The sequence below is a fragment of the Dipodomys spectabilis genome, unplaced genomic scaffold (genome assembly GCF_019054845.1).
Source record: "Dipodomys spectabilis isolate Male_0828 unplaced genomic scaffold, ASM1905484v1 ptg000219l, whole genome shotgun sequence".
NCBI classification, from domain to species: Eukaryota; Metazoa; Chordata; class Mammalia; order Rodentia; family Heteromyidae; genus Dipodomys; species Dipodomys spectabilis.
This window is the reverse complement of record NW_024870896.1, coordinates 1503502-1528091: the sequence shown is the minus strand read 5'-3', so window position 1 is coordinate 1528091 and position 24590 is coordinate 1503502. Positions and strand designations below refer to the sequence as shown.

Below are 24590 nucleotides of genomic sequence, written 5' to 3'. Positions count from 1 at the left end.
ATAGATCACCAAGTAGGGCATCATGCTCCAAACTCACAGGAGTGGTACATCTCTAACTGGCTTTCCCAAGCATATCAATTAAGCCACACACTACACATAATAGTTAAAATTAAGTTCTACCTGTTGCAAAGGGGCTCCTTTCCTCCAAAGTTCTCTCCCTAAAGATTAAAGAGAGAGAAAACCGGTGGGACAACAGCATAAATCCGGCAGGTGTGTTAGTAAGTACACTTTAAACCTTCCTGGAAAGCTTGCCATAGCTTATGACAAGATAACATTGTTTTCATCTACCCAATTAGCAAGTTTTCCCCTTCCCCCAAATGATGGTATTAAGGTAAACTGGGAAGAAATTTGTTAATAAATATCAAAAAACCTAAACCAGTGTACATCCCTGATGCCTAGTGACTCAGTTTCTAGGAACTTATCTAAAGGGGATAATAAAAATATTGCAAATATTTATCTATACAGACAAACCAGGGGAAAACTCCAATAGCTTAAACACCTCCTGTAGAAAGATGCTTTATCAAACTAAATTTAAATAAATGAGATCTTATGCATCACGAAAAAATATACTATAGAAATATTTGCTGGGCTGGGAAGGTGGCTCAGTGGTAGAGCGCTTGTCTTGCATGCATGAGGCCCTGGGTTCAATTCCTCAGCACTACATAAGCAGAAAAAAAAAAAACCGGAAGTGGTGGCGCTGTGGCTCAAGTGGTAGAGTGCTAGCCTTGAGCTGAAGAGCTGAGGGACTGCACTCAGGCCCAGAGTTCAGGCTCCACGACCGGACCCAAAAAAAAAAAAAGAAAAATATTTGCTATAGGAAAAGCCAAATTCAAATATACTATCAAAAAGTTAAATTATTACCCCAACATGAGCAGGAAAAAAGACTACAGGAGACATGGGCCCCAGCTCATACGCGGAGGGGCCATTGTGCTTTTATATATTTTCCAAGTTTTCTTTCATAAACAGAAAAATATCCACAAGCATTCAGAACTGAGTAACTGACTGGTTTATATGTGTGTGGAAACAGCTGTTGTTTCTTTAAAACTTTAGAAGAATAAAAGTTAGGGGTTTCCCTCTCCCTTAGCAAAGAAAGAAAATCAATGTTATTTTTATGAGTCCATCAAAAAACATTAGTAAGACATTTGAATTGCCTCGCACCTTAATTCTTAGATTGGTCCACAGATCAAGGTTCACTTAATAAACTCAACTATATGTGATAAAACTTCCTGGCAACAAGTGACGATGACATAATTAAGCCAATCATGACAGAGGGAGGGGGACCAGGTCTCAGGATTGCTGCTGACCAAGTCAGCCGTATTTCCTGGTCACAGAAAGGGCTGTACCTTTGCTGGCATTCTCTGATGCAGTCCTCAGCAAGGTGAGGATGTCCAGGTTGTCCCCAATTCTTGCATAGTAAGAACTATCATGGCCGAGGGCATCCAGCAAGCTTACGTCAGCACCATTTCTAATTAAGACTTCTACAGTGTCTCTGCAGCCATACTCACAGCCCAGCATGAGAGCAGTTCTGAAAGGCAGACAGAAGAAAATGAGGAGAACCCCAGAGAACAGTCCAGAATAACTCTGCCAGGGGCACCTTAAAGAAGAGACAAGCACTTGAAGAAGTTACATTTGCTATCGACACAGATATAGATTTCACTTTATACTTTTATCCTGTATTTTTCACATTTATAAAAGCATTTGCCTTGTGTTGTTTGCAGACAGAATCTTCTACCATCTCATCCTTTCTTAGGCCACCAAACTAACCCATTTTATTCCACTTCTTCAATGTCCTATAAATAATCACCCTCATCTTGTCTGTTCAAACCCAAGGGTTTTCCTCTGAACATTTAAAATACTATTTATAGAAACAAAGTGCAGGAAATGGAAGCATGGGTTTTGTTGTTGTTGGTCATGGTGGTGTTTGTTTCTGTTTTGGGATTTTTGTTGTTGTTATTGTTGTCTTTTGGGGGGGAGGAGCAAATAGGGGTACAGAAATGGAGGGAGGAAGGGTGAACAAATGCAACCATGGTACCAGTAGACATTCGGTGGAAAACAAACTATGTAACTTGTGTGCCAGGGACAGGAGGGGAAAATTGGGTGAAAGTAAAGGACATTGTCTAAAAAAGAAATGTGCTGACTTATGAAATGATAAGCCCTCTGTACAACACCTTAATATCATTAATACAATTACATATATATTAAAACCTCACTATTCAAGGTCCCTTTGTGAGCTGAGCCATAGCATACAAACTTCCCCTAGAAATCCTTCTCCTTTCAGTGAAGGAGGAGATTTTCTTCCTGGGGTCCTGTTGCTTCCTCTATAAGGAGATCTTTCAGGTAGGCTTCGTTTGAAATGTATCTCAGTGCCCCTGTAGAGCTACAGGAGAAACTCATTATACATCCCACACACTTACAGTACAGTGGCAAAGCACAATTGCGCAGTAATAGCCTTAAATTGTTGTGGAAACTTACAAGGATCCTAGAAATTATTTTACCAAATCTTGTAATTTTATTGATGAGGGAACAAACACTTGTTGAAATCAAGTCTTGATCCTGTGTCTCACTCTGTTTTCAATTGTGGACACCGAAATACAATTGTTTCATTAGGAAATTTATTCTTGCCTTTCATGACAAATGCTCTCTTTCTTCTATAGCCTCCTTTCCCTTAGTTGCTAGTCTAAAATTCTGTTTAAAAAAATGAAATGAAGTTTTTGTTATTAGGTTAAAACTGCTAAAGATGGAACAGAAAAAAAAATCCTAAATACAATGTCAACTCTATTTTTGAACCATCAGCTATTCAATTACAAAACACATGCTGCCCTGCCTTACTGAGATTTTTGTCAATCTTCAGTGGGAGGAAAAAAAGCCCTTTCAAAAATATAAGGTCTATACAAACATGAGACATATTCACTGATAACTAGATTATCTCTCTCTGCTTGTAAAATGTAATCTTTTTAAAAAAACATTTCATTTATTCTGGACTAGGTAGGCATTTTAAGTTGTTTTTCTAACAAGCACAAAATATTACAGAAGTAATAATTCCTTATCCCTCAGGTAAAACTTAATCTTTAAAATCAAATTTTCTTATTCATGTTTTGGAACCAGATTAGACTGAATGAAAAAGGCTAATATTAAAAAAAAAAACTTTTAGTCACACTAATGATTTAGTTGCTTAAGAATTTCCTTCTTTGAGATGTCTGAAAAATAAAAACAATGGGAACTATAAAATCCAAAGACTACTTTGTTTTTCTGCTTCCCATAAATTAAAAGCAACAGGATACAACGTTAAGAAAAATGAAATCAAATAAAAAGAATGACTTTATTCTTAACTGTCTATAAAATCCCAGAAGACAACACTAGGCCCCAGCAGCCTGAGATGAAAACTCCTGGGAAATTAACTGACACACAGCCAGCAAGCCACAGGGTGCCAAGAACACCTCCCCACTCCAGAGATAAGGGAATTACTTTACTCCCTTGTTGTTTCTTATTTGTGCCCATTTCATTAAGCCTCATGGTCACTTGGCTTGCTCGCTCATGGTTGGTGCTCTACCACTTGAGCTGTGATTCCAGTTCAACCTTTTGCTGGCTAGCTGGAGATAGGTTCTCAAAGACTTTTCTGCCCATGTTGGCTTCAAACTATGATCTTCCAGGTCTCAGCCTCCTGAGTAGCTAGGATTACAGGCATGAGTCACCAGCATCTGTCTAAAGGTATTTTTAAAGCTTAAAATAACCTGGAGTCCTCTTTCCTTCAGCCTCTAACCCAATCAGAGCTTTTATTCAGTGTTCATCCTGCCACCTGTCCCTCTCCTTCCTCCCTACAGACTGCATAATGGGAAGTAGACACTAACTAAAAGAGAGCCAAGGATGAGGAGCTGCGGGGATGGCAATAATGACATGGTAACAAGGTCTCATCATCACCAGCCATGTAAGAAACTACAAGGAGAGAATTACCTGTTTTGTTTATCCCTGGAATTAATATCAGCCCCTTTATCTATCAGCAGTTGACATATCATCGGCCTACACATCTGAGTGGCCAGGACAAGTGGTGTCCGCCCGTCCTAAGCAACAAGAAAAATAAGCCAGCATTAAGACACCACCAATCAGACACCACACGGAAGCTCACAGGCCAGAGCAGAAGTGAGATCATGAGCATGGACTCACTATGTCTTTGGCGTTCACAGAAGCACCGTGGTCGCAGAGCAACTGTATGCTGGATGGACAGTCTGCCATTGCTTTGGGAGAGAAAGGACAACAAATAAATAGAAGTACCTAAAATGCAAGAAGAAAAAACTGAAAGAAAATTAAGGCTGTATAAAAACTCTGAAGGGAAGTTAATGAACAACATTTTTACTACGTATCACTCTAACATATGCCAATATTTTCTATATGTGAGAGGGTAGGTAGGATGTTTTCCAGAAAACAACAGGAATTTCACATTTAGAAGAGACAGGCAAGAAAAGCATGTTCAGCAATAACTAAAAAGTACTCAACTATCTAGTTGTTGAGGGTGTACCTTTCTTTATGCCACCTAAAGAATAATTCAGAAAAGTCTGTGTGACTCCATCTCCATTAACCAGTGAAGTGCCAGACTGGAGGCATACCTCAAGTGGTAGAGCGCCAGCCGAGCAAGAAAGCCGAGCAAAAGAGTGAAGCCTTGAGTTCAAGCAGTACCAGCACAAAAAGACAAACAGAACCATGTTGGGATGAATCTGAATGAGCAGACACCCAGGGACTCCCGCACAGGCAGGTGCTGGGCTCACCTGCATCATGAAGTGCAGTTCTGCCCTGTAGGTCCACGAGCTCGGTGGGGCAATTGTACTGTGGAAACAGAAACCTGGTGATCTGGGAGTTTACTTTAAAATCCAATATCCATACTCAAACTAACAGCTGTTATTTAATCTGCAAATATTCCACTTATCAAAGAAAGTAAAGACTTTTGACAATCTACTAAATATTTTGACATGAAACAAATAGAATAACGTCATCTAACTGTAAATTTAACAGCATTCTGCCAAACAGGAAACATATGGACATTACAATAGCATGGAGTATTGAAAATACATTATTGTTTGGGATTTTATTTTCAGCAAGAATTAAAAGGAGCTGCTGAATCAAAGCACAAGTCGGTTCCTCTAGGCAACTGAGTGGCAAACACTGAGTGGACCTGCAAAGGCTAACTCAGCCAAGAAGTTCATAGGATGCTGTGATTTGTCCATTACAAGTTTCACTAATGATGTTACTGCTCCATTATCTATATTATCTATGTTTGTACAGAAATAGATAAATCATTTGTTGTATTATTTTATCTTATGCCATGTTCTAGACCACAGAAAATTCCAATCTCCAGCTAAGGTCAACAGGAAGGTCAAGTCTTTGTTATTTATTTTTAATATGCTGAGTTATGTACTTTGCTTCCCTGGAGTTTTTGTTCTCCATCCTTCACATTCCTTCATGAATGATGGAAAAAAACCATGAAACACAACAGTCAAAGTCACCCTACCATTTTCTTTGCTCTCAAATCCCAAAATGATAGTAAGAACACATTTTTTTTTCTTGCAGTAAAAATAACCTACCTGTAGAAGTTTCTGTAGGCACAATGCATGTCCATACTTAGCAGCCAGGTGCAGAGCATTTCTCCCTAGAAATCATGGGAGACGTATGGGAAGGAGCCTATGAATTTTCATAGAAACTATTTTAAAAATCACTTGTAACCCCTCTGTACATCACCTTTATAATACTTTATAAGCAGGTTTTCATTGTTGTCACCTTACACTATGCTATTTTAATATGAGATAATAAACACACCAAAACAATGAAGGTGGAAAAGAAAATAATGGTATAAATCTCCAAAGAGTAGTACCTCTACCCTATGTACCACCATGTCTGTAGCACAAAGACAAAGCTGGTGGTGAAATCCTGGTGAGAGAAGGGGAAGGTAGAGGAGAGGATACAGGAGGGAAGGAGAGGAGAGGAGACCTAGATTTCCTGTGGGTGGTGGATATGGAGAGAGTAAAGACAGAGAGGTTACAGAAGGGGGTCTCAAATGTTTATGCTTCAGCTAAAATTCAAAGTCCACGTGTCTCTGAGAATCAGATGTGAAGTTTAGTGTTCAAGGCTGCACCCAAGGTTGGGGAGGTGACTGACAATCTGGAAGGTGATTCTGAACTCCAGAAAGGTTCACTTGTAGAGAACATCCTACCTCCAAACTCTCTTGTAGTTGTTTGTGTGTGTTTGTGTGTGTGCACACGCACGCGCAGGCACAGATAATCCTGGGGGAGCTTGAATTCAGGGCTAGGGAACAGTCCCTGAACAGCTAGCACTTTACCACTAGAGCCACAGTGCCGTTTCCAGCTTTTTCTGAGTACTTTATTGGAGATAAGAGTCTCATGGACTTTCCTGCTTGGGCTGGCTTCAAGCCTCAATTCTCAGTTCTCAGCCTCCTGAGTAGCTAGGCATGAGCCACCTGTACCTGGTGTAACTGTATTTCTTACACAGCCGTCATTCTTGAAAGGCAAAGATATGAGTCTCACTAGGTTATGCCAGCTTCTAGTTTTTAATGCTCCAAATTTCTTTCTAACCTATCTTAAAACTTAATTTCTGCTAGAAAACAAGTAATTTACAGTCTGACTATTCTAGATGGATAATCTGGTTCTGAATTCTCTGTTTCACGAGTTTGGATAGGTGGCAAATTTTTCTGGGTCTGATCACATCTATATAGCTGATTAACCAGATTTTAAAGCAAAAACACAGACAGGTCTCTAAATGAGCACAGGTCTCTAAATGAGCAGTGAGAACACGGCCAGGGACACTAGGCTGTTGTTCAGCAAAATAGTGTGCAAACTTTGTCACCTAAAAATGTTAGTCACAGAAACAGCAGCAAGAAAACAAGAAAACATTAGCTATAAAGTTGCAACTTTCAGAAAAATGCCAAAGAGGCTGGGGAGCGGCGGGTACCAAGAAATAACCTTCATAGGAAACAGGAGTTAAGATGATTTACACATGCACACGTATGCATGCATGTGTATCGATCTATACATGCTTTGTTTTGCTTTGCTTTGAGACAGGGTGTCACTATGTAGTCCGGGGCTGATCTCAAACTCATGATCCTCCTGCCTCAGCTTCCTGAGTGCTGGAAAAGAGGAGTCCACCATCATGCTTGACTTTACATATATGTGAATATATGTGCATGTGTGTATACATATATACAAGTACATCAAATATATTTAACAAATACCTACATTGGGTTAAAAGCAGACACCAGAGCAATTAAGAAAGGTTCTTATTTTAAACAAAGGACAGCTCTAGTGACAATGAACCAATGAACTATAGACTCAGCTACACAGAGGACAGGAAGAGTTGGTGAGGCCCTGGGCCTGGTGTGTGGATAATACACCATGCAGCTCTATCTGCACTGAAGGAGGGAGGCCTAAGGCACTCATTCAGCAGCAGGCAAAGGTGTCCAGATAGAAAACACACACAATACAACACAGGTTTGAACTGAATCAGCACAAGAACAGCCCCAAGAGTTCTTAAGAGGTTCAATCTACAACTTCTAAAAATGTGTGCTATCCACCGATGTAAGAAGTGCTCACAGTAAACACGTTCTTCCTTTGTTCAAAAGTGAACAATAAATTGCGTTTGGTCTGTAATTTGGAAATGATGGATCTTCAGGTGCCAATTTTCCTCACTAACCCAACTGTGATGTAACTCCCGCTCTGTGCTCCCTCTAAGTCACTGTGGGTTAGCAGTAATACACTGACTTGTCCAAATGTGGCAACACAGCAAGCAGAGGTGGGATTTCTTCTTTCTTTCAAGGACTACTTGGATCTTTACAAAACTAACAGTATAGGCAGGTGGGCTAAGGGCAGCCTAGGAGAAGCATTCAAGTCTGCCCATCATGGCTTCTAGGGCTTTCAGCTGCTGTTCCTTAGTTGGAAAAGTATTGGAATTATAAGAAAAGTCTCTACTTTAGGATCACTCTATGTGTAGCTGAATTACAAAGCATGGCTATGGATCACAGTGCTGTTAAAATCCCAGACAAATGAGAAGGGCTGACTTGATGAGTCCACAACCCTTGCTCTGCTGTTGAGGGAAAGCAGAAATGGGTTCAAGTACTCTATCCTATCTTTGATATGCAATGCAAGACTTCAAAGGACACACTTAAGTACCACTAGATATAAGCAGAAGACAGATTCTGTTTATATATGAATTTTTTAGATATAGCTGAGCAAACACCAGAGGAATTCTTTCTGAGATAAAATGCTGCAAATAGAATACAACCTGACGGAGACTGGTCTGCAGGTCTGGGCAGGGAACTTGGGCTCGGCACCCCAATCTCCCCAGGCTAATGTGAGGATGAGAGGAGTTCCTACATAGAAGCTGCAGGAGGCTTATACAATGTGACACAAATGCCCACTGTCCTGGTAATTAGCAGAATTCTGAGGCCCATCAAGAGAATGAACTCATAACAGCATGGAGCACAAACTAAAAGGACCTCAAGATTCTTCAAATCAGAACCTTTAGGACTAGCAAGACTACTAAGACCAGCACTAGACTACAGGTCTCCACCTGCTTAGTAACACGTTCTCCTGTTTCCTATCCCAGATCTCTCCCAACAGTGATACTTCAGAAGTTAACTCTGTCTCAACTATTTGAAAAGAGAATTTAGGATTTCTCCTGCTTTGCCCCACTTAGGTCTGGTTTAGAAGGTTAGCAGTGTCTGGGTGGTAGAATGCTGGCCTAGTACCTGCAAGGCCCTGAATACAATCCTTAGCACTTCCCCCACAGAATGATGGAAGATGAGGTTTGGAACATCTTCCTGTTTTACTGCAGGCTACAGCAGTTCAGTTAGCATACCTGCAGGGTCGCTGGCTGTGAGGTCCACTCCATGTATGAGGATGGCGTTCAAACACTCAAGGTTCCCCTTGGAGGCCACCACATGGAAGCTGACCACAAAGAAAACAATTGTTACTCCAAGGACACGACTAGAGCCCACCTGAGTGTTAGATGCCAGTACAAGAGGTCAGAGATCACAGCACATCTACAATGCTTCATTAATTCTGGCATGCCAGAGGCTGCCGACATGCTTCAGAAAGTGTGTGCAAGGAGTTGCAAAGGAAATATGAAAAGCCACCTCACAGAAATCTATTTTTGCAATTGGAAAATCAACTCTTGCAAAGATTTCTTTTTAAAAAACAGGACATAGGCCGTGGTGGCCTATCCCTATAATCCTGGCTAATCAAGGAGGCTGATCCAGATCTTAGCCTCCCTGATTAACTAGGATTTGAAGCCAGCCTGGGCAGAAAAGCCTTTGAGATCCCCATCTCCAAAACAACCAGCAAAATCAGGACTGCAGGCACTGCTCAAAATGGTAGGACAACTGAGTGAGCCAAGCAATGTGTGGTCCCAAGTTCATATTCTATTACCACCAGAAGAAAACGTTTAAATATAGAAAACATGGACTTGGACTTCCAGAATTTTGAGAAGACCCAGGCAATGTGGACCATGGTTACCTCAGGAGACAAGCAGAAAAGTTGCAAGGAAATACAAATAAACCATGACTAAGCCAGGTTGCAAGGAAAGACAGAGGCCCACAAAGAAGACATTCAAATCCAAGGCCAAGTCCTCCCTAGAAGCATTTAGCCTCCATAGTAGGCAGTTGGGAGGATGAGCAGCACTTTCACAGCCCCAAGCGAATGGGAAGTGGAGCTCACAGCTCAATGTAGGTACAGCTCCACGTTGGTACACAAGCCACCTGGGGAGGGGAGCCAAGGGCTGCACTAGTGTAGAGGTAAACTGAGGAAACAGATCCTTGTCTGTTTTAAGCCTAAAATATTTTCTTTCCAAAACCACTCTGAAGAAGTACTTGTTACAAAAAAAAAGAGATAAAATAGAAATATATTTTCTGTCATTACAGATAATACAGAAGATACATTTGTAGCATGTCCTAAGTACAAAATGCTTTAATAAAGTAAGACTCTAGTTTATGTGTACATATCTGAAAGAGAAATGCTTTGTTTTGTGAATCCCAAGGAGTTGTTCTCTTTCCTCTGGTGAAAACCCTCCAAGACTAACACTAATGCAGTCTTTTACCGGAGTTCACAGCTCATCAAGTAACATTCTATTATTAAAACTCTATTCTTGAAACTCTAAATTATTATAATACTCTAAATAATCTCACTCAATTGAACCTTAGGCTGAAAACCCCCAAAACATCAACCAAAAAACCAATCCTGAGGCAACCTTCATTCAAGACATCAAAAGCATGAATGAGCACATTTGAGTTTCTTCCCTTCATATTTTAACAGTTTAGTGTTTGGAAAAGACACTGGAAAAACAAAGTCACTTCTAGATATTAATGCCTTACTATTTGTACTGTAAGTATGGAGAAAAACAAGGGAAGGACTAAGCTCTACACCTGTCAAGGTACTTCATGATAAAACAGAATACACTTAAGACTTTTCAAACTTTATTGCTCTTAAAAGTGACTTCATTTGTAGTCATGTTTTGCTCTCTTTACTGTATTTTCATTGACCTACATCAAATATTGTTCATGTCCTAGCATTCATTTCTATATTTAGTGCCTGGTTTCCAGTTATGATATTCTGAATAGAATTCATGCAAGCAAAGGCTGAGGAATTTCAGGAAATGGGACTTTTCACCTCTAACCTTGGAAGGGTGCCCAGATAAGACTTCCACTGTGATAATTAATAGAGCATCTTAACAGAATCTAGATCTGCCCTTTAACCCACTGCTTCCTGCCTCACAGAAAGGGAAGCAATGGGGACCTGGGATGAGTAGGGAAGAAGCACAGGGTTCAGAAGCCACAAACAAGCAAGATGTCCTCCTCGGGGACACAACGGCACACACACAGGTGACACTAGTATCCAAGGGAAAACCTGAGTTGGCAGGAAGGGGAATTTGTGAAGAGGCTGGGTTTGTCTCTCAGCTCTGTGACTTTTCATGCGATTAGAACAAGCTCTTTGATGTCTGCAAGCTTCTTCCTGCTACTTTTATGGAGATCAATATGGTAAGGACAATGCCTCAAAATAACCACAACTGCAGTTCAGTTGGGCTGGAGGGGGAGGGATCACTGGGATGACAGGCATGTGCCACCATGTCTAGCCATTGTGCTTCCCCTGCCAGCTGGAGTCAGAGACTTCAACCACTGGACTCCACAGGCGAGATAAGATGGGGTCTCATGAATGTCTTTCTGCCCAGGCTGGCCATTTCAAATCCACCCCCATCTCTGCCTCCCAAGTAACTAGGATTACAGGCTTGACTCACTGAGCCCAGCCTAGGGAATCTCTAAAATGGATAACGATCATTAGTTTGTTTAAAATTGCACTGCTGTGAGTTCTGACAAAGGCCTTTAAAATGAGGAAGTGGAGAACCACCATTCATAAACTTTCATTTGTATCCAGGTGTACCGGAACTGCCTTGGGACTCACAGTACTTAGGGAATACTTACGCGGACCGGCCTTCCACATCTACTTTGCCAGGGTTCATTCCTTTTTTAGCAAGGATTGAGGACACTTTCTCCACATCTCCCCTCTCTGCAGCTTTCATCAACCGGTCATCATATTTATTCCAATCTGCTGCTTGCTGCAGAAAGGGAAAGAGACAGAATAGTGCGCAATGTTAGGGACACATTGTACTGCAGAACATCTCATTCACTTCCAACTGCAGCCCGCTGAGCTACCCTCACCAGCACAACAGCTCCAAACCTTCCCCAAACACTGGACATCTACACATTGCCTGCATTTCACTTCCAGTTAATAATGACTGGACACCTTCTCTGTACCAGGCATGAACAACCTAACCAATCGTAGGAAACCACAAGTACCACCTCCACTCAACAGAGAGAGAAGCCAAGGCTCTGGGACATTCAATGACCTCAGTGGCCAAGCCTGGTTCCTATGGTTCCCAGTCAGTGTGTATGCCCAGTCCCTAGCTCACGCTTTCACAGATTGCGTTCTGGGTATACATCTCCTAGGACCCCTAGATGCAGTGCATCTCTGTCTTCATTTTAAGAAAATATACTCTTGTTCCACATATTTAAGAGGCACTATTAGAATCCACTTATGGAAGCAAATCATACAAACGTAGACATAGAACAATTTATTATGATTATATATTGATAAACTATGCAGAAAAAAGATTAAGAAGCCTCTAAAGTATTTACTTCTTAAACTACTAAAATAACAGGATTAAAGAGGCCTCTCATTTTCTTCCTTCATCTTTACATTCAACAACATGTTATCATGAAAAAAAAAAAAGCTGTGCAGGTGCAGTGGCTCACACCTTCTCCAGGAGAGGCACAGACAGGAGGATCACTTGAGGATCACTTGAGGATGGACATATCCAAAACATAATTAAATGAAGCAATAAGAAGGCTGAGTGTGTGGCTCAAGCGGCAAAGCACCTGCCAGCCTAACAAGGTAAAGGCCTTCTAACCCTAGTACCATTCACTCAAAAGATTCCTATTTTTGAGTTCAGACTGGGGCTTGAACTCAGAACCTCACACTTTCCCTGGGTTTTTCTGCTCATAGTCAATATTCTATCACTTGAGCTACTCTTCCAGTTCAAGCTTTTTGCTGGTTAACTGGAAATAAGGGTCTCTTAGATTTGTCTGCCCAAACTGGCTTTGAACTTTGATCCTCAGGATCTCAGCTTCTGGAGTACCTAAAATTCTCACCAGTGCCTGGTGAGAAACATTTTTAATTGTAACAAAAACTCAGTGAGCAAATTATTTAAAAGGAACATAAAAGGTAGGTTTTGTTTCTTTAAATAGAAGGATATAACACACAAAATGTATTTTAATTATATCAAGGTTATCTTTAGCTTTGTTTGAAGAAAATATATTTAAAATATTCTAAGGCTGAAAGTTTGGATCTTTCTCAGTAGGCAGAAATGTTAGAACCCAGAAATAAAAAACATGTTTTTTAAACATGTAAGGTTTTATTCTTTTAAAATATCATTATCAACTCACTGTTAAATTCTGAGCTAAATCCAATACTATTTCTAGGTTTTAAAAAGTCTATGTATTTTTCACATAATTTACAAAGCAAATCCTAGGCCTGTAGATATAATAAACCTCTGGTGAATCACTTGAAAAATCTTCTCAGTGTATGATCAACATCTTCTCCCCCAAATGAAGTAAGATCACTAATTTTCTAACTACATAAGCGATGTAACTCTTTAAACACTTAAAATAGAAAGTAGGGAAATCTGGAATCAAAAATCTTAACTTTCTCCTGCAATGTAGCATCTCAGTGGAATCTGCCCCAGAACTGGACTTTGGAACTGAGGCAGTCTCAAATTCGTTAAATATGGTGGTCAGCCCCCTTCCTCCTTCCTTCACACCAAGCGTAGAGACCATGGTTCTGCAGGCCCGTATCTAAGCTCAATTCAGGAGTCACCTTTGTTCATCTTTGGAACAAACAGCTCTGTGCTGGGTTTGAGGAGTGGGAGTGGGTGTAGCCCCAAATTCCTGGCCCATTGAGTCATGGGCACACACTTGCTCTACGTTGATGAGTTTATCCTTACGACTAATTAAAACAGTCTTTATTTCCAAGTAATCTTGCTGGTGAAGAAAGAAACTATTTAAACCACGAACAGGTAGTAAAAGCCCCAAGAAAGGCCTTTATAAAAAGGTAATTAAGGGTGAACAGTTCAGTCTCCTATTAAGACTGTAGTGGCCTCTACTTCAGTAAACACCATTTTCAGGTCTGGTCCAGTGTCAGTTAACAGAAATACTGCCCAGTACTAAAATTCTATCCTGGGCTTTTTAAACCCGGAAAACCAAGACATTTGTTTTCTATCACTAATTGCACAGACAAACCAGGAAAGAATACAATACTACAAAATTAGCAAAGTAGTTTTGCGGAAGCCCTGGGTAACAGGGCCCCGTAGCACTGGCCCCAGCAATACCTACTCTGTTGTTAGGGGCACAGGACAACCAGCAGTTCATCCTAGACACAGATGAGCTACGCAAGAAGCACTCGGCATTAAGTTACAAATCCCTGCCGCTCACAAAGCAAGCGGGAGGACAAGCTCCTGACCGGTCGATGGCCTCAAGGGCTCCACTTCGCTCTAGCTCTGTTTTCTTCCTCCTCAGGATCCTTCTCCACCTTCATCACGTTTGACAGTGATCTTCTTCTTCACTGCACAGCCCCTGATCAAGACCAGTCCACGTCAGGTAGTGTGGCTCCTCCTGTTCCTTCTTCCTTACACGCTGCCTCTCAAAGTCACCCCTTGCAGAGACCCCCCTTGGAAAACCTGGAGCACACACTGCTGCCTGCAGATAAAGCTGGCCACAGCCCACAGGCCAGTTAACAGTGCAGGGCCCGCCTCTTTAGATTCCATAGGACTTGACAGCTGAGAGCGAGGACGTGCTTCTCCTCTGAGTAATGAACGCCCCTTCCTCTCCCTGGGGAAGTGACTCAAACGTACTGTACAGCATGCTCATTATATCCAAACAGCTCGCCTGACACAACAACGCCACTCAGAGACAAATAATTTTTAAACCCGCTTTCAGGCTTACGATCATCTATCATAGTTATAATAGCCCCGACAAACAGAATATAAAGCTCTATTTAAAGCGAATGTGTCATGCTGTCATTTAAGGAAATGCTCACAGTCACACTTCCAAATTTTCTGTTTCAGTGTCCTACGAGCCTCCTCTGTACACACAAGCAGGTTTTAGCTTACGCCTGCGCCAGGCTGTCTCCTGGCACGTCAGATGAGAAGAGCCGGGCACTGCCAAGGTACTACAGAGACGGCGGCATGAATACGCTCCACAAATTTCAAATTTAACTTGCACTCTCAGTTTCCAAGTTTAGCACCCTGCCTGTTATAACAAGTAAATATTTTTATCAGTGGAAAGTCAAATTATCTGGATTCGGTGCATTAAAAAAAAAAAACCAACAACAACAACTAATCAAGCACCCGGAGAGGCAGATAAGCATTGACTACGAGCTAGATGATGAGTTGAAGTCTGTCCGAGGACCAGGCAGAGGGGCTGAGTACCTTCCTGTGCCATCGTTACCCACACACCAACACAGGGCAACCCAAGCTCAGGGTGCTTTTTGTTTTTGGTTTTTACCTTGTGCTACTTAACCACAATAGCATGAGAAAAGTCTGCTTTTCCTTCCAAGAATATCATCAGGAAAAACGAACACTCCTTTCTAGGAAGTTTCTAGGAAGGAGGGCCCTGCCGTGCTATGGGGACTGCGGCTGCCTATGACAGACTCTGTTATAGGAGCTTCAACAAGAACTTTGTTTCTTGATATTTAAATAGAAACCACCTGGCCCAAATGCTAATTATAAAACACATCCGTGCTACTTTAACTAGGACTTTTTCCAAGTGTGAGATTCACAGTGGGTTCATTGCCCCAAGCCCACCACCAGTCTGTCAACCCCTCTTCAGAGATGAGTGGAACTGAGAGGCTAACAAAGGACGTAGCCAGGGCAAGGAAATAAAAGAGGCCAACCTATGGCTGACAGAGCCATGGAAGGGTCTGCTGTGCACCCGCATGACACCCTCAAGGCTGCTTCTCCTGCCTGCCCTGCCCTGTCCTGTCCTGGGCCCTGACTTCATTTGGGTTCTTCTCAAATATCCCTTCCTCAGGATCCTCAGACCCAGTGCCTAGGCAGCTACCACTGTGTTGCCTTCGCCTCTCCGCTGGCCAAGCCTTCCTCTCCCTCAACATGCTCAGCAAGCCCCTGGAGCTGTGCTTACTTCTTCTGAGCGGGGGCCCTTCAACTGGACCAGAGAGCGGAGGACCTGTGTTTGCAAACTATAAAACCTTCCCTCTTCCCTCCTCCTACGAGTTTCTGGTACCAAAGAGTCCCCTTTCACAATCAAGTATTATTATTATTATTATCATCGCTCTAGATTCTGCACACAGGAGAAAACACATGTTTTCTGTCTTTCTGAGGCTGGTTCGTCTCACTGAGCATGACGACTGCCAGTGCTGTCTACTTCCTGCACATGACATGACTTCAGTCTTCACTGCTAGCTAGTACTCCACGGGGTACAGGCCCCATATGTTTGTTCTTTATCCAGTCTGGTTGCTGCACACTTGAGCTGATTGTACAGCTCGGCTACTGGGAATGGTATAACAATAAATATGGGGTGCAGTTTCTCGATTTTTATATTCAAACTGATTTTTAAGTAAGAAATTGGGGAGTCACTAAATTATTACCCATGTCGAGGGCCACGTTCCAAATCTGCCCCATCAACTCTTCTTCTGGACTAGACTATTAAATGCGACACACCTGTGCCCACACTTATTAGCCTCACCGCCCTACCAGCACCTTGTCTGCATTCTCACATGAGTATCTGCTGGCATAGGAGCAGCCCAGTGTCTGCACGAGAGTGAGCAGAGGCTGCTCCTTCCCATCCTCCTGGACCCAACGCCCTCCCACATGCCACGCCTTCACTTCCTCCATCAAAACTCTGAGGATACTTGCAAAGTGCTGGCTGACAAGTAGGCCACATTGCAGGGCTCAGTCCCTGAACAACACTTGTTTCCACCTTCTACAGGGCAGTCCCCAGACGATGTGTGCAAAACCAGAGCAGTGCAAAGGAGGGCTCAGCACTGGCCTGCAGGGGTGTGTGCCAGAGCGGGAGACAGCAAGGCTGGTGACCAGTATGCCTGCTCCTAGACCTAAACAGGAAAGTTATTTCATTTGTGTGTGTGTGTGTGGTGTCACTGTATGAGGGCTTGAATTCACAGCCTAGTGCTCCTGCTATCTTTTTTGCTCATAAATGGCCCTCTACCATTTGAATCATACCTCTAGGCAGCTTTTTGCTGGTTAACTCCCCTGCCCAGCCTGGCTTTAAACCCTGATTCCCAGATCTCAACTTCCTGAGTACTACAGGCATGATTCAGTGGCACCAAAAAAAAAAAAAACCCAAACACTTATTTTAAAATTAACAAAGAAATAAACTTCATGCATTTATTCTGCTTTTCCTATGTCAACTATGACATGGGATAGCCAAAGAGCTGAATTAAGCTTCTCTTTGTATCATAACCAATAAAAGAAGAAATACCGAGGTAGAATCTAGCCATTGTGCAAGCGCTACTCAGTCAGTGCAAGCAGTTATCCTCAGTGGCTGCTCAAGTCACAGGAAGATGACTAGGCCTTCATGGTTCTGTGTACCACTACCTATGAAGGAGTCAAGTAGAAATTTAAAAGCAAAACAGGTGTGAGCCACACCTATAATCCCTGCTAGGGATTAAGGAGACAGAGATTTCAGAAATCAGGAGGATCAGAAATCTGTGGGATCACAATTTGAGGCTAGCCCAGGCAAAAAGTTCATGAGTCCCTCTCTCAACCATCAAGCTGGGGTGCTATTCATGCCTATAATCCTATCTATACCAGAAGCATAAGTAGGAGGATTACAGTCTGAGACTCACTCTGGGAAAAACTATGAGACCCAATCTGAGAAACATCTAATGCAAAAAGGGCTGGAGGCCTGGCTCCAGTGGTAGACTAAAGTCCTGAAGTCCCTAGGTTTTTGTTTTTATTTTTTTAAAATGCATTCAAGCCTGACACATCTGAAATAAAAGGGGCCTATTTATATTAGGAAGTATAATATCTTTTGTCATGCATAGGTTGAAATGAAAAGTGTCTCCATATAAACCTGCTATTCTCAAGAAAAAGAATGTGTCCAGACCTCTAGAACTAACACTGTACAAGAAATAAAGGACAGAAGACCATCACAGACTTAATCACAGGATGTATTACAAGACAAAACCAGAAAGACCCAGCAGAGGGGAAACTGCAGTTTCATAAATGACAGCAAGAAAGACAAATTAGACCTATAGACTGAAAGTGAGTTCAAAAACATCAATCTGTACCTACAGGCCTTGGTCAGACAAACTATTTAGGAATGTGACTACTGACTGAATGGCTGATAACAGTAAATAATTACATAAACTGAGGTTCCCGGTCTGATAATGGTATTGTAACTATAATAATAATGGTATTATCAATAGCATTATAAAATACACCCTGAAAACACTGTTAGATCAAATGACAAGATGTCTGATATTTGCTTTAAAAATAATCAATTCCAGGTCTGGGAAGGTGGCTCAGTGGTAGAGCGCTTGCCTTGCATGCATGAGGCCCTGGGTTCGATTCCTCAGCACCACATAAGAAAAAAGAAAAAAGCCGGAAGTGGCGCTGTGGCTCAAGTGGTAGAGCGCTAGCCTTGAGCTGAAGAGCTGAGGAACAGCGCCCAGGCCCAGAGTTCAGGCCCCATGACCGGACCCTCCCCCAAAAATAATAATAATAAATTCCATTGGGTGCCTAGAATCCTGGCTAACTCAGGAGGCTGATATCTGAGGAACACAGTTTGAAGCCAGCCCAGGCAGTAAAGTCCATGGGACTCTTATCTCCAATCAACCACCAAAAAGTCAGAAGTAGAACTCTGGCTCAAATGGTAGAGCACTAGTCAATGCTCAGGTCCTGAGTTCATGCCCCAGGACTAACAAACATCATCATCATCATCATCATCATCATCATCATCTAGGAGGCAGGCGTGGAATTGAGATTCAAAAACCAGCCCTGAAAGAAAAGTCTGAGAGGTTCTATCTCCAATTTACCAGCAAAATGCTGGACTAGAGATGTGGTCAAATGGTAGAAGGCCAACTGTGAGCAAGAAAGCTGATCAAGAATCTACAAGACTAAAGAAAAGCTGTGGAAGAAGTCCGGGACTTGGGGGGAAAAAGGCCAGTGTAGCTTAGGTTAACTTAGTAAAAGGGTCCCAGGCCAGGTAATGTTGAGGGGAGGGTAGGCATCACAGATGGCAACTGTAGGATTCCACTTTTTAATGAGGGTCTTTTTGACCTGTTACAATAAAGTCTTAAAGAAAATCATCCTAACAAACTGTTAATTTTTTTTCACTTTTAAGAAAGCAATAACCAGCCTAATCTTGTCTTAAAATGTTTACAAGACTTAGCCGGGTGCCAGTGGTACGCGTCTGTCATCCTAGCCACTCAGGAGGCTGAGACCTGAGAATTGCAGTTCAAAGCCAGCCCAGGCAGGAAAGTCCCTTAGACTCTTATCTCCAATTAACCACCAGAAAACCGGAAGTGGTTCTGTAGCTCAAAGTGGTAGAGTAATAGCCTTAAGATGAGTAAGCTGAGGAACAGTGCTGAGACCCTGAGTTCAAGTCTCCTGACCTATGAAGAAAAAGAGGGAAGGGAGGAACAAAGGCTATATAAGCAGCTTCTTTCTCCCTGACCCCAGGCCTCATCCTCCTACCTCTTGTACCATTCCTCTGTGTGATAAGAATGCACACAGTGTGACTCTGTGGAACAAGCCCAGGAAAGGGAAGTTAGGGCCTAGCAATCATTTTTTTGACCACCACAGCAACAGGCTTAGCCAGCCTCTCTGGACTTGTCTACATAAATGACAAGACAAAAAAGATACTGCCCCACAATGGGATCTCAAGGTTCCTAGGGATCTCAAGTAGCCGAAAGCATAGCTTGGCCAGGATTCTCGACCACCCAGTCTGATTCTATTCCAGGCTGCCACTTAAATACCAGACTGTCTCCCCTCCCCATGGCAGGTATGCATGCCTTTATTAGAACTGTCTAGTCACTCAAGAGTTCACCAAAAATACAGACTGGAAGAAGGCTCTCCAGCTATCATTTGCTTTTAATATCACTTATTTCACCTTCCTCAAAAGAAGGCACACTAAATTCCAATGCAAATATTCATGTAGAGATTAAATATAATGAAGTATAATGCATGCCATGTAAGAATAAAGCTCTCTGGCTGGTTAAGTAAGACTTTTTCAATATCCCCTTTAAAATGGTAAACAATGATAATTTGGAAATGTACGCCTTGTTCCTTTGTGTATTTGAGGAGAATGTGTTCAAATGAGAGTTCTTAAAATGTCATGAATACATTTTTTTAAATACAAAGGCAAAAAACAGAGTCTCGTTGTCACCCCCACATACTGCTAACTAAAGTAGCTGTAATGCCTTCAGTGATTTGTGTGTGTGTGCATGTGTGCACGCACATGCATGGGTGCACGCACGCACGCTCATGTCCACACCTGCCCTAGGCTAAGGGTAGAGTGCTAGCCTTGAGTGGAAAAAGCTGAGGGACAGTGCCCAGACCCTGAGTTCAAACCCCATGACCAACAAAGAAAAAGAGGGAAGAGAGGGATAAAAGCTGTACAAGCAGCTTCTTTCTCCAAGACCTCAGGAAGCTGTCCCAGAGCTTTTTAGCTCAAGGCTACTAGCCCTCTATCACTAGAGCCACAGCTCCACTTCCAGCTTTTTAGCAGTTAATTGGAGATAAGAGCCTCACAGACTTTCCAGTTCAGGCTGATTTCCAGCCAAGATCCTCAGATCTCAGCATCCTGAGTAGCTAGGATTACAGATGTGAGCCACAGGCATCCCTTTATGATATCTAATATGTATTTTTCAAAACAGGCTAGTTTTAGGAGGCACAAAAAAGTAACACAGATATGCTTGTCAAAAAGCCTCTGCTATAGCCTGAACTCAATGAACCCACTAGATATTTTTTATTCTTGTCCCTTTGATTTCTTTATTTTCTAGGCAAAGACACATTTATTAAATAAAAACATGTTTGCTAGAACTCAAAGGACTTGTCAAGAATTAAACTGAAAACAGTACCATACGAGTCAAGATTTTTTTTTTTTTCATTTAAAATGGGAACAGTATGGGAAAGAGTGTCTTTTGTAAACACATTAGAAGTTAATTGCTTTTCCTCTTACATATTCAATGAATACTTCTACACAAATGCATAACTCTTCCCACACAGATACTTTAGAGGATGTCCTTATGGTGAGTCTTAATATATGTCTCCCATATAAAAAAAATGCATGACCAGGTTAATGATGAAAAACAATACTTATTTTCCCATTTAGCACTAACACAAAGCATAATCTACGATGTTTCTCCTTCAAATTCTTAATTTTTTCTTTCTTTTCTTTTTTTGGGGGATGGGAGAGAGGATGCTGGTCCTGGGGCTTGAACTCAAGGCCCAGGCGCCATACCTGAGCTTTTGTGCTCACAGCTGGTGCTCCATTTCCAGCTTGGAAATGGAGATAAGAGTCTCACATACTTTACTGCCTGAGCTAGCTCTGAACTGAGATCCTCAGATCTCAGCCTCCTAAATCACTAGGATTACAGGCATGAGCTGCCAGCTGGCACCAGCTTCAAATTCTTAATTTCAAATTGCTTAAGAAATACTTCCAAGTGCCTAACTGACAACATTTTAGGAAGAACTTCTCAACCTCAGTCACGTCAATATGTGTGCTTTCCAAATGGAACATTAAGAACAATTTACGTTGGACAGGAGGGAAAAACAGGGATGAAGCAAGGGAAGGGGTAACATTGTCCAAAAAGACACATACTCATAAGCCAGGCAACGGTGTCTCATGCCTGTAATCCCAGCTACTCAGGAGGTTGAGATCTGCAGATTGAGTTTTGAAGCCAGCCTGGGCAGAAAGCCCCTGTGAGACTCTCATCTTCAATAAATTAATCAGAAAAAGCCAGAAATGGCACTGTGGCTCAAGTGGTAGAATGCTAGCCTTGAGCACAAAGAGGCTCAAGGACAGCACCCAGGCCCTGAGTTCCAGCCTCACAACTGAAAAAAACGTGAACTTATTACTTATATAAATGTAACTAAACATCACCTTTACAACAATAAAAATTAAAATTAAAAAAGAACATATTCATGGTGGTGTACTGTGTGACAATAATGGTTCCTTTCATTCTGGTGAAGCCATCCCTTCAGCCAGGCATGGCAACTATGCCCTCAGCCCTGGAGCCCTGCTTAGTTTGCTTGGCATATAGCAGGCAGCAGCAGGAACCATTTGGGACCCTTTGGCTTCCACTCTAGCCCTTTGGAGAACCAGAACACTGAAATGCAAGCAATGCCTGGGAGCAACCAACAGCCATGTCAACAGCCAACCGACAGCCATGTAGCTAGCTAATGCCCCTCAGGTATGTCGGTCAATGGCACAGGAAAAGAACTGTGGTTTCAAGCACTAAATCTAAACCTAGAACCATGTGAATACAGTGTTTAGCCTCTCCCCGCTAAATAAAGCTGCAAGATTCTCAGGTATGGAATCCAGTATTCCATCTCTATAAAAGCAACCAAACGAAGAAATAATTATTTATATTTCTTAATCCATTTCCTAAAAACAGGATGAGTGGGGTATAGAAATATACTTTTCTAATAAGACAGACAAAAGAGTTTCTTAAATATATTATTCAAACTGCCTTTTTTCTTTTGTATTCTAAAATGCACTTACTAATAACCAAGAATCTAAGACAAGAACCATTCACTTCTATTCAATCTTCCTAGGATATGGCATTCAGAATTTTGATTTACTTAGGCCTACAGTTTTCAACTTTTCAATATGACAAAAATTTCCCAGGCAAGCTAACAATGAATTAGCATATTAGCTCTCTTAAATATTTCATGACCATTTAGATGCCTTCAAACTCCTATCAACTACAGACAAGTGTTACTATATAAATCATAGTACAAAATAAGAAAACACTAATATGTATTCAAAAAAAGGACAAAGATGAAGGGCTAGAAAGGCGGCTCAGTGGTAGAATGCTTGTCTTGCATTCATGAGGCCCTGGATTTGATTCCTCAGTACCACATAAGCAGAAAAAGCCGGAAGTGGCATTTTGGCTCAAGTGATAGAGCACTAGCCTTGAGCTAAAGAGCTTGAGGGACAGCACCCAGAGTTCAGGCCCTATAACCAACAACAACAACAAAGACAAAGATGAGATGGGAGAAAGAGGAAACAAAAACCAAGCAAAAGAATGGGAAGGTGGCTCAGTGGTAGAGCGCTTGCCTTGCATGTATGAGGCCCTGGGTTTGATTCCTCAGCACCACCAGCAGAAAAAGCCAGAAGTGTCGCTATGGCTCAAGTGGTAGAGCGCTCACCTTGAGCTGAAGAGCTAAGGGACAGTGCCCAGGCCCAGAGTTCAGGTCCCACGACCGACAAAAAAAAAAAAGGCAAAATCACCATTAAATGATAACATTAACTTTTTATTTTGTTAACCTATCTTCCCAGACTTCTTCTCAATATTTAGATGTATTATACTTTCAGCAAAAGAAAAAAAGAAAGCACACTAAATACATTTCAGTTAAGCAATTTTCTGAATATAAGTGTCAACATTGCTTACAGATAGATATTCTTGACTTGGAGAATTTCAAAGCTAACAAAATATCAATCTTTCTGCCTCCCTCTGGTGGCAACTATGAGAAACTCTTTCCTCCAATATTCTTTGAAAAATGAAAATGATTCAACAAGTAGTCATTTATCATTATTACAAACATCTTTTGAATGATTGTCCAAAAGCCTAGGTGGGCCAGAAAGTGTACAATGGTCAATTGTTTGAGTGAATTCCTATAACTGAAAATAATTCTGGCATTATAAATACCTGGACTGGGTTTTTAGCTTTGCTAAATGACTTTGGTCAGTTACTTAATCACTTTGAGCACCATGTAAAATCAGCTAGTACCAACCATCTCATTTTTTATCCCAACTCTAGCTGATGTATTTGTATTCTAGTCATGTTCCAAAGTTACCAACATTAAAACAATGCAAAATAAATGCCAGTTTAACATCATTACTAGGACATTGACAGCATCAAGAACTACCTACCTCGTGACTACCAAATTCGAGTAGATCAGCTTCTTAAATGCAAAACCTTACTCTACTCACACTGTCAGTAACTTTTTATTGTCCTCAAAATCCTTAACAAGATCTCTCAGATCCTATATGATCTTGGCACTATTGACCCCTGAAGTGTAACATCCCTCTAGGCTTCTAATCTCTTTTTATAGAGAAGTTATTCAGAAGTACCAAGTTCCCTCCCAGGGAACCTGGGAACAGTGCCCCTCCCTCTAGTTCAGGTCACATCTCAATTCCCCTGGGTCAGAGAAACTTCCTCCAGACACAGGTCTTCCTGATTATGCACCTATCCTGGGTACAGCTCACTGCACTGAGCCAATGCTTTACAGTTAAGTGTGCTAGCACTGGAAACCTGTCTTCCCAGCTTGTCTGCCTGCAAGTTCTTTAAGACTCAGGACATGCTCTGCTCACCACGCCAATCCTAGAAATCAGCCACTTGTGTGCATATAGGAGGACCTTAGCTATCTGGTGAATAACAGACCGAGATGAACAAATACTGAAATTAAAGAATCCTTTCCTAAACCTAACTCTGAAAATAAAAAGTGCCCATGCAAAGCTTAATAACATTTTCAATATCATGCTCTGCATTTTTTTCTCCAGTTAACTAGCATGCATAAAGGCTGATTTCAAAAAAAAAAATTATGCTCAAACAGAAATAGTTTAAAATATAAAACTCACACAAGAAGCTCTGTCCTTAAAATACATTTTTTCCATAAGCAATTTGGTCTTTTTTTAAAATTATCTTCAGGTAGTTGTAATGAGGGATACAATTCAACATGTCAGTTTATAAGTATAATACATCTTGATCAATGTCACTCCTTTCATATGTTATTTATTTATTTATTTAGTGGGTCCTGGGGCTTGCACTCTGAGCCTG

The 24590-nt window shown here is 41.6% G+C and overlaps 1 protein-coding gene across 1 annotated transcript in view; it reads right to left on the bottom strand.

The window, feature by feature from the left end:
* Nucleotides 1–14040, bottom strand: part of Uaca (uveal autoantigen with coiled-coil domains and ankyrin repeats) — a 31829-nt gene extending 17789 nt beyond the window's left edge. The window contains exons 1-9 of the mRNA XM_042697409.1: nucleotides 13937–14040; nucleotides 11471–11604; nucleotides 8857–8945; nucleotides 5574–5638; nucleotides 4761–4818; nucleotides 4162–4232; nucleotides 3952–4058; nucleotides 1344–1525; nucleotides 121–158 (exon numbers count right to left, since the gene is read on the bottom strand). Coding sequence (XP_042553343.1) covers nucleotides 121–158; nucleotides 1344–1525; nucleotides 3952–4058; nucleotides 4162–4232; nucleotides 4761–4818; nucleotides 5574–5638; nucleotides 8857–8945; nucleotides 11471–11604; nucleotides 13937–13972 — 780 coding nt within the window. The 5' untranslated portion in view covers nucleotides 13973–14040. The remainder of the gene's footprint in view (nucleotides 1–120; nucleotides 159–1343; nucleotides 1526–3951; nucleotides 4059–4161; nucleotides 4233–4760; nucleotides 4819–5573; nucleotides 5639–8856; nucleotides 8946–11470; nucleotides 11605–13936) is intronic.
* Nucleotides 14041–24590: the final 10550 nt, after the last annotated feature.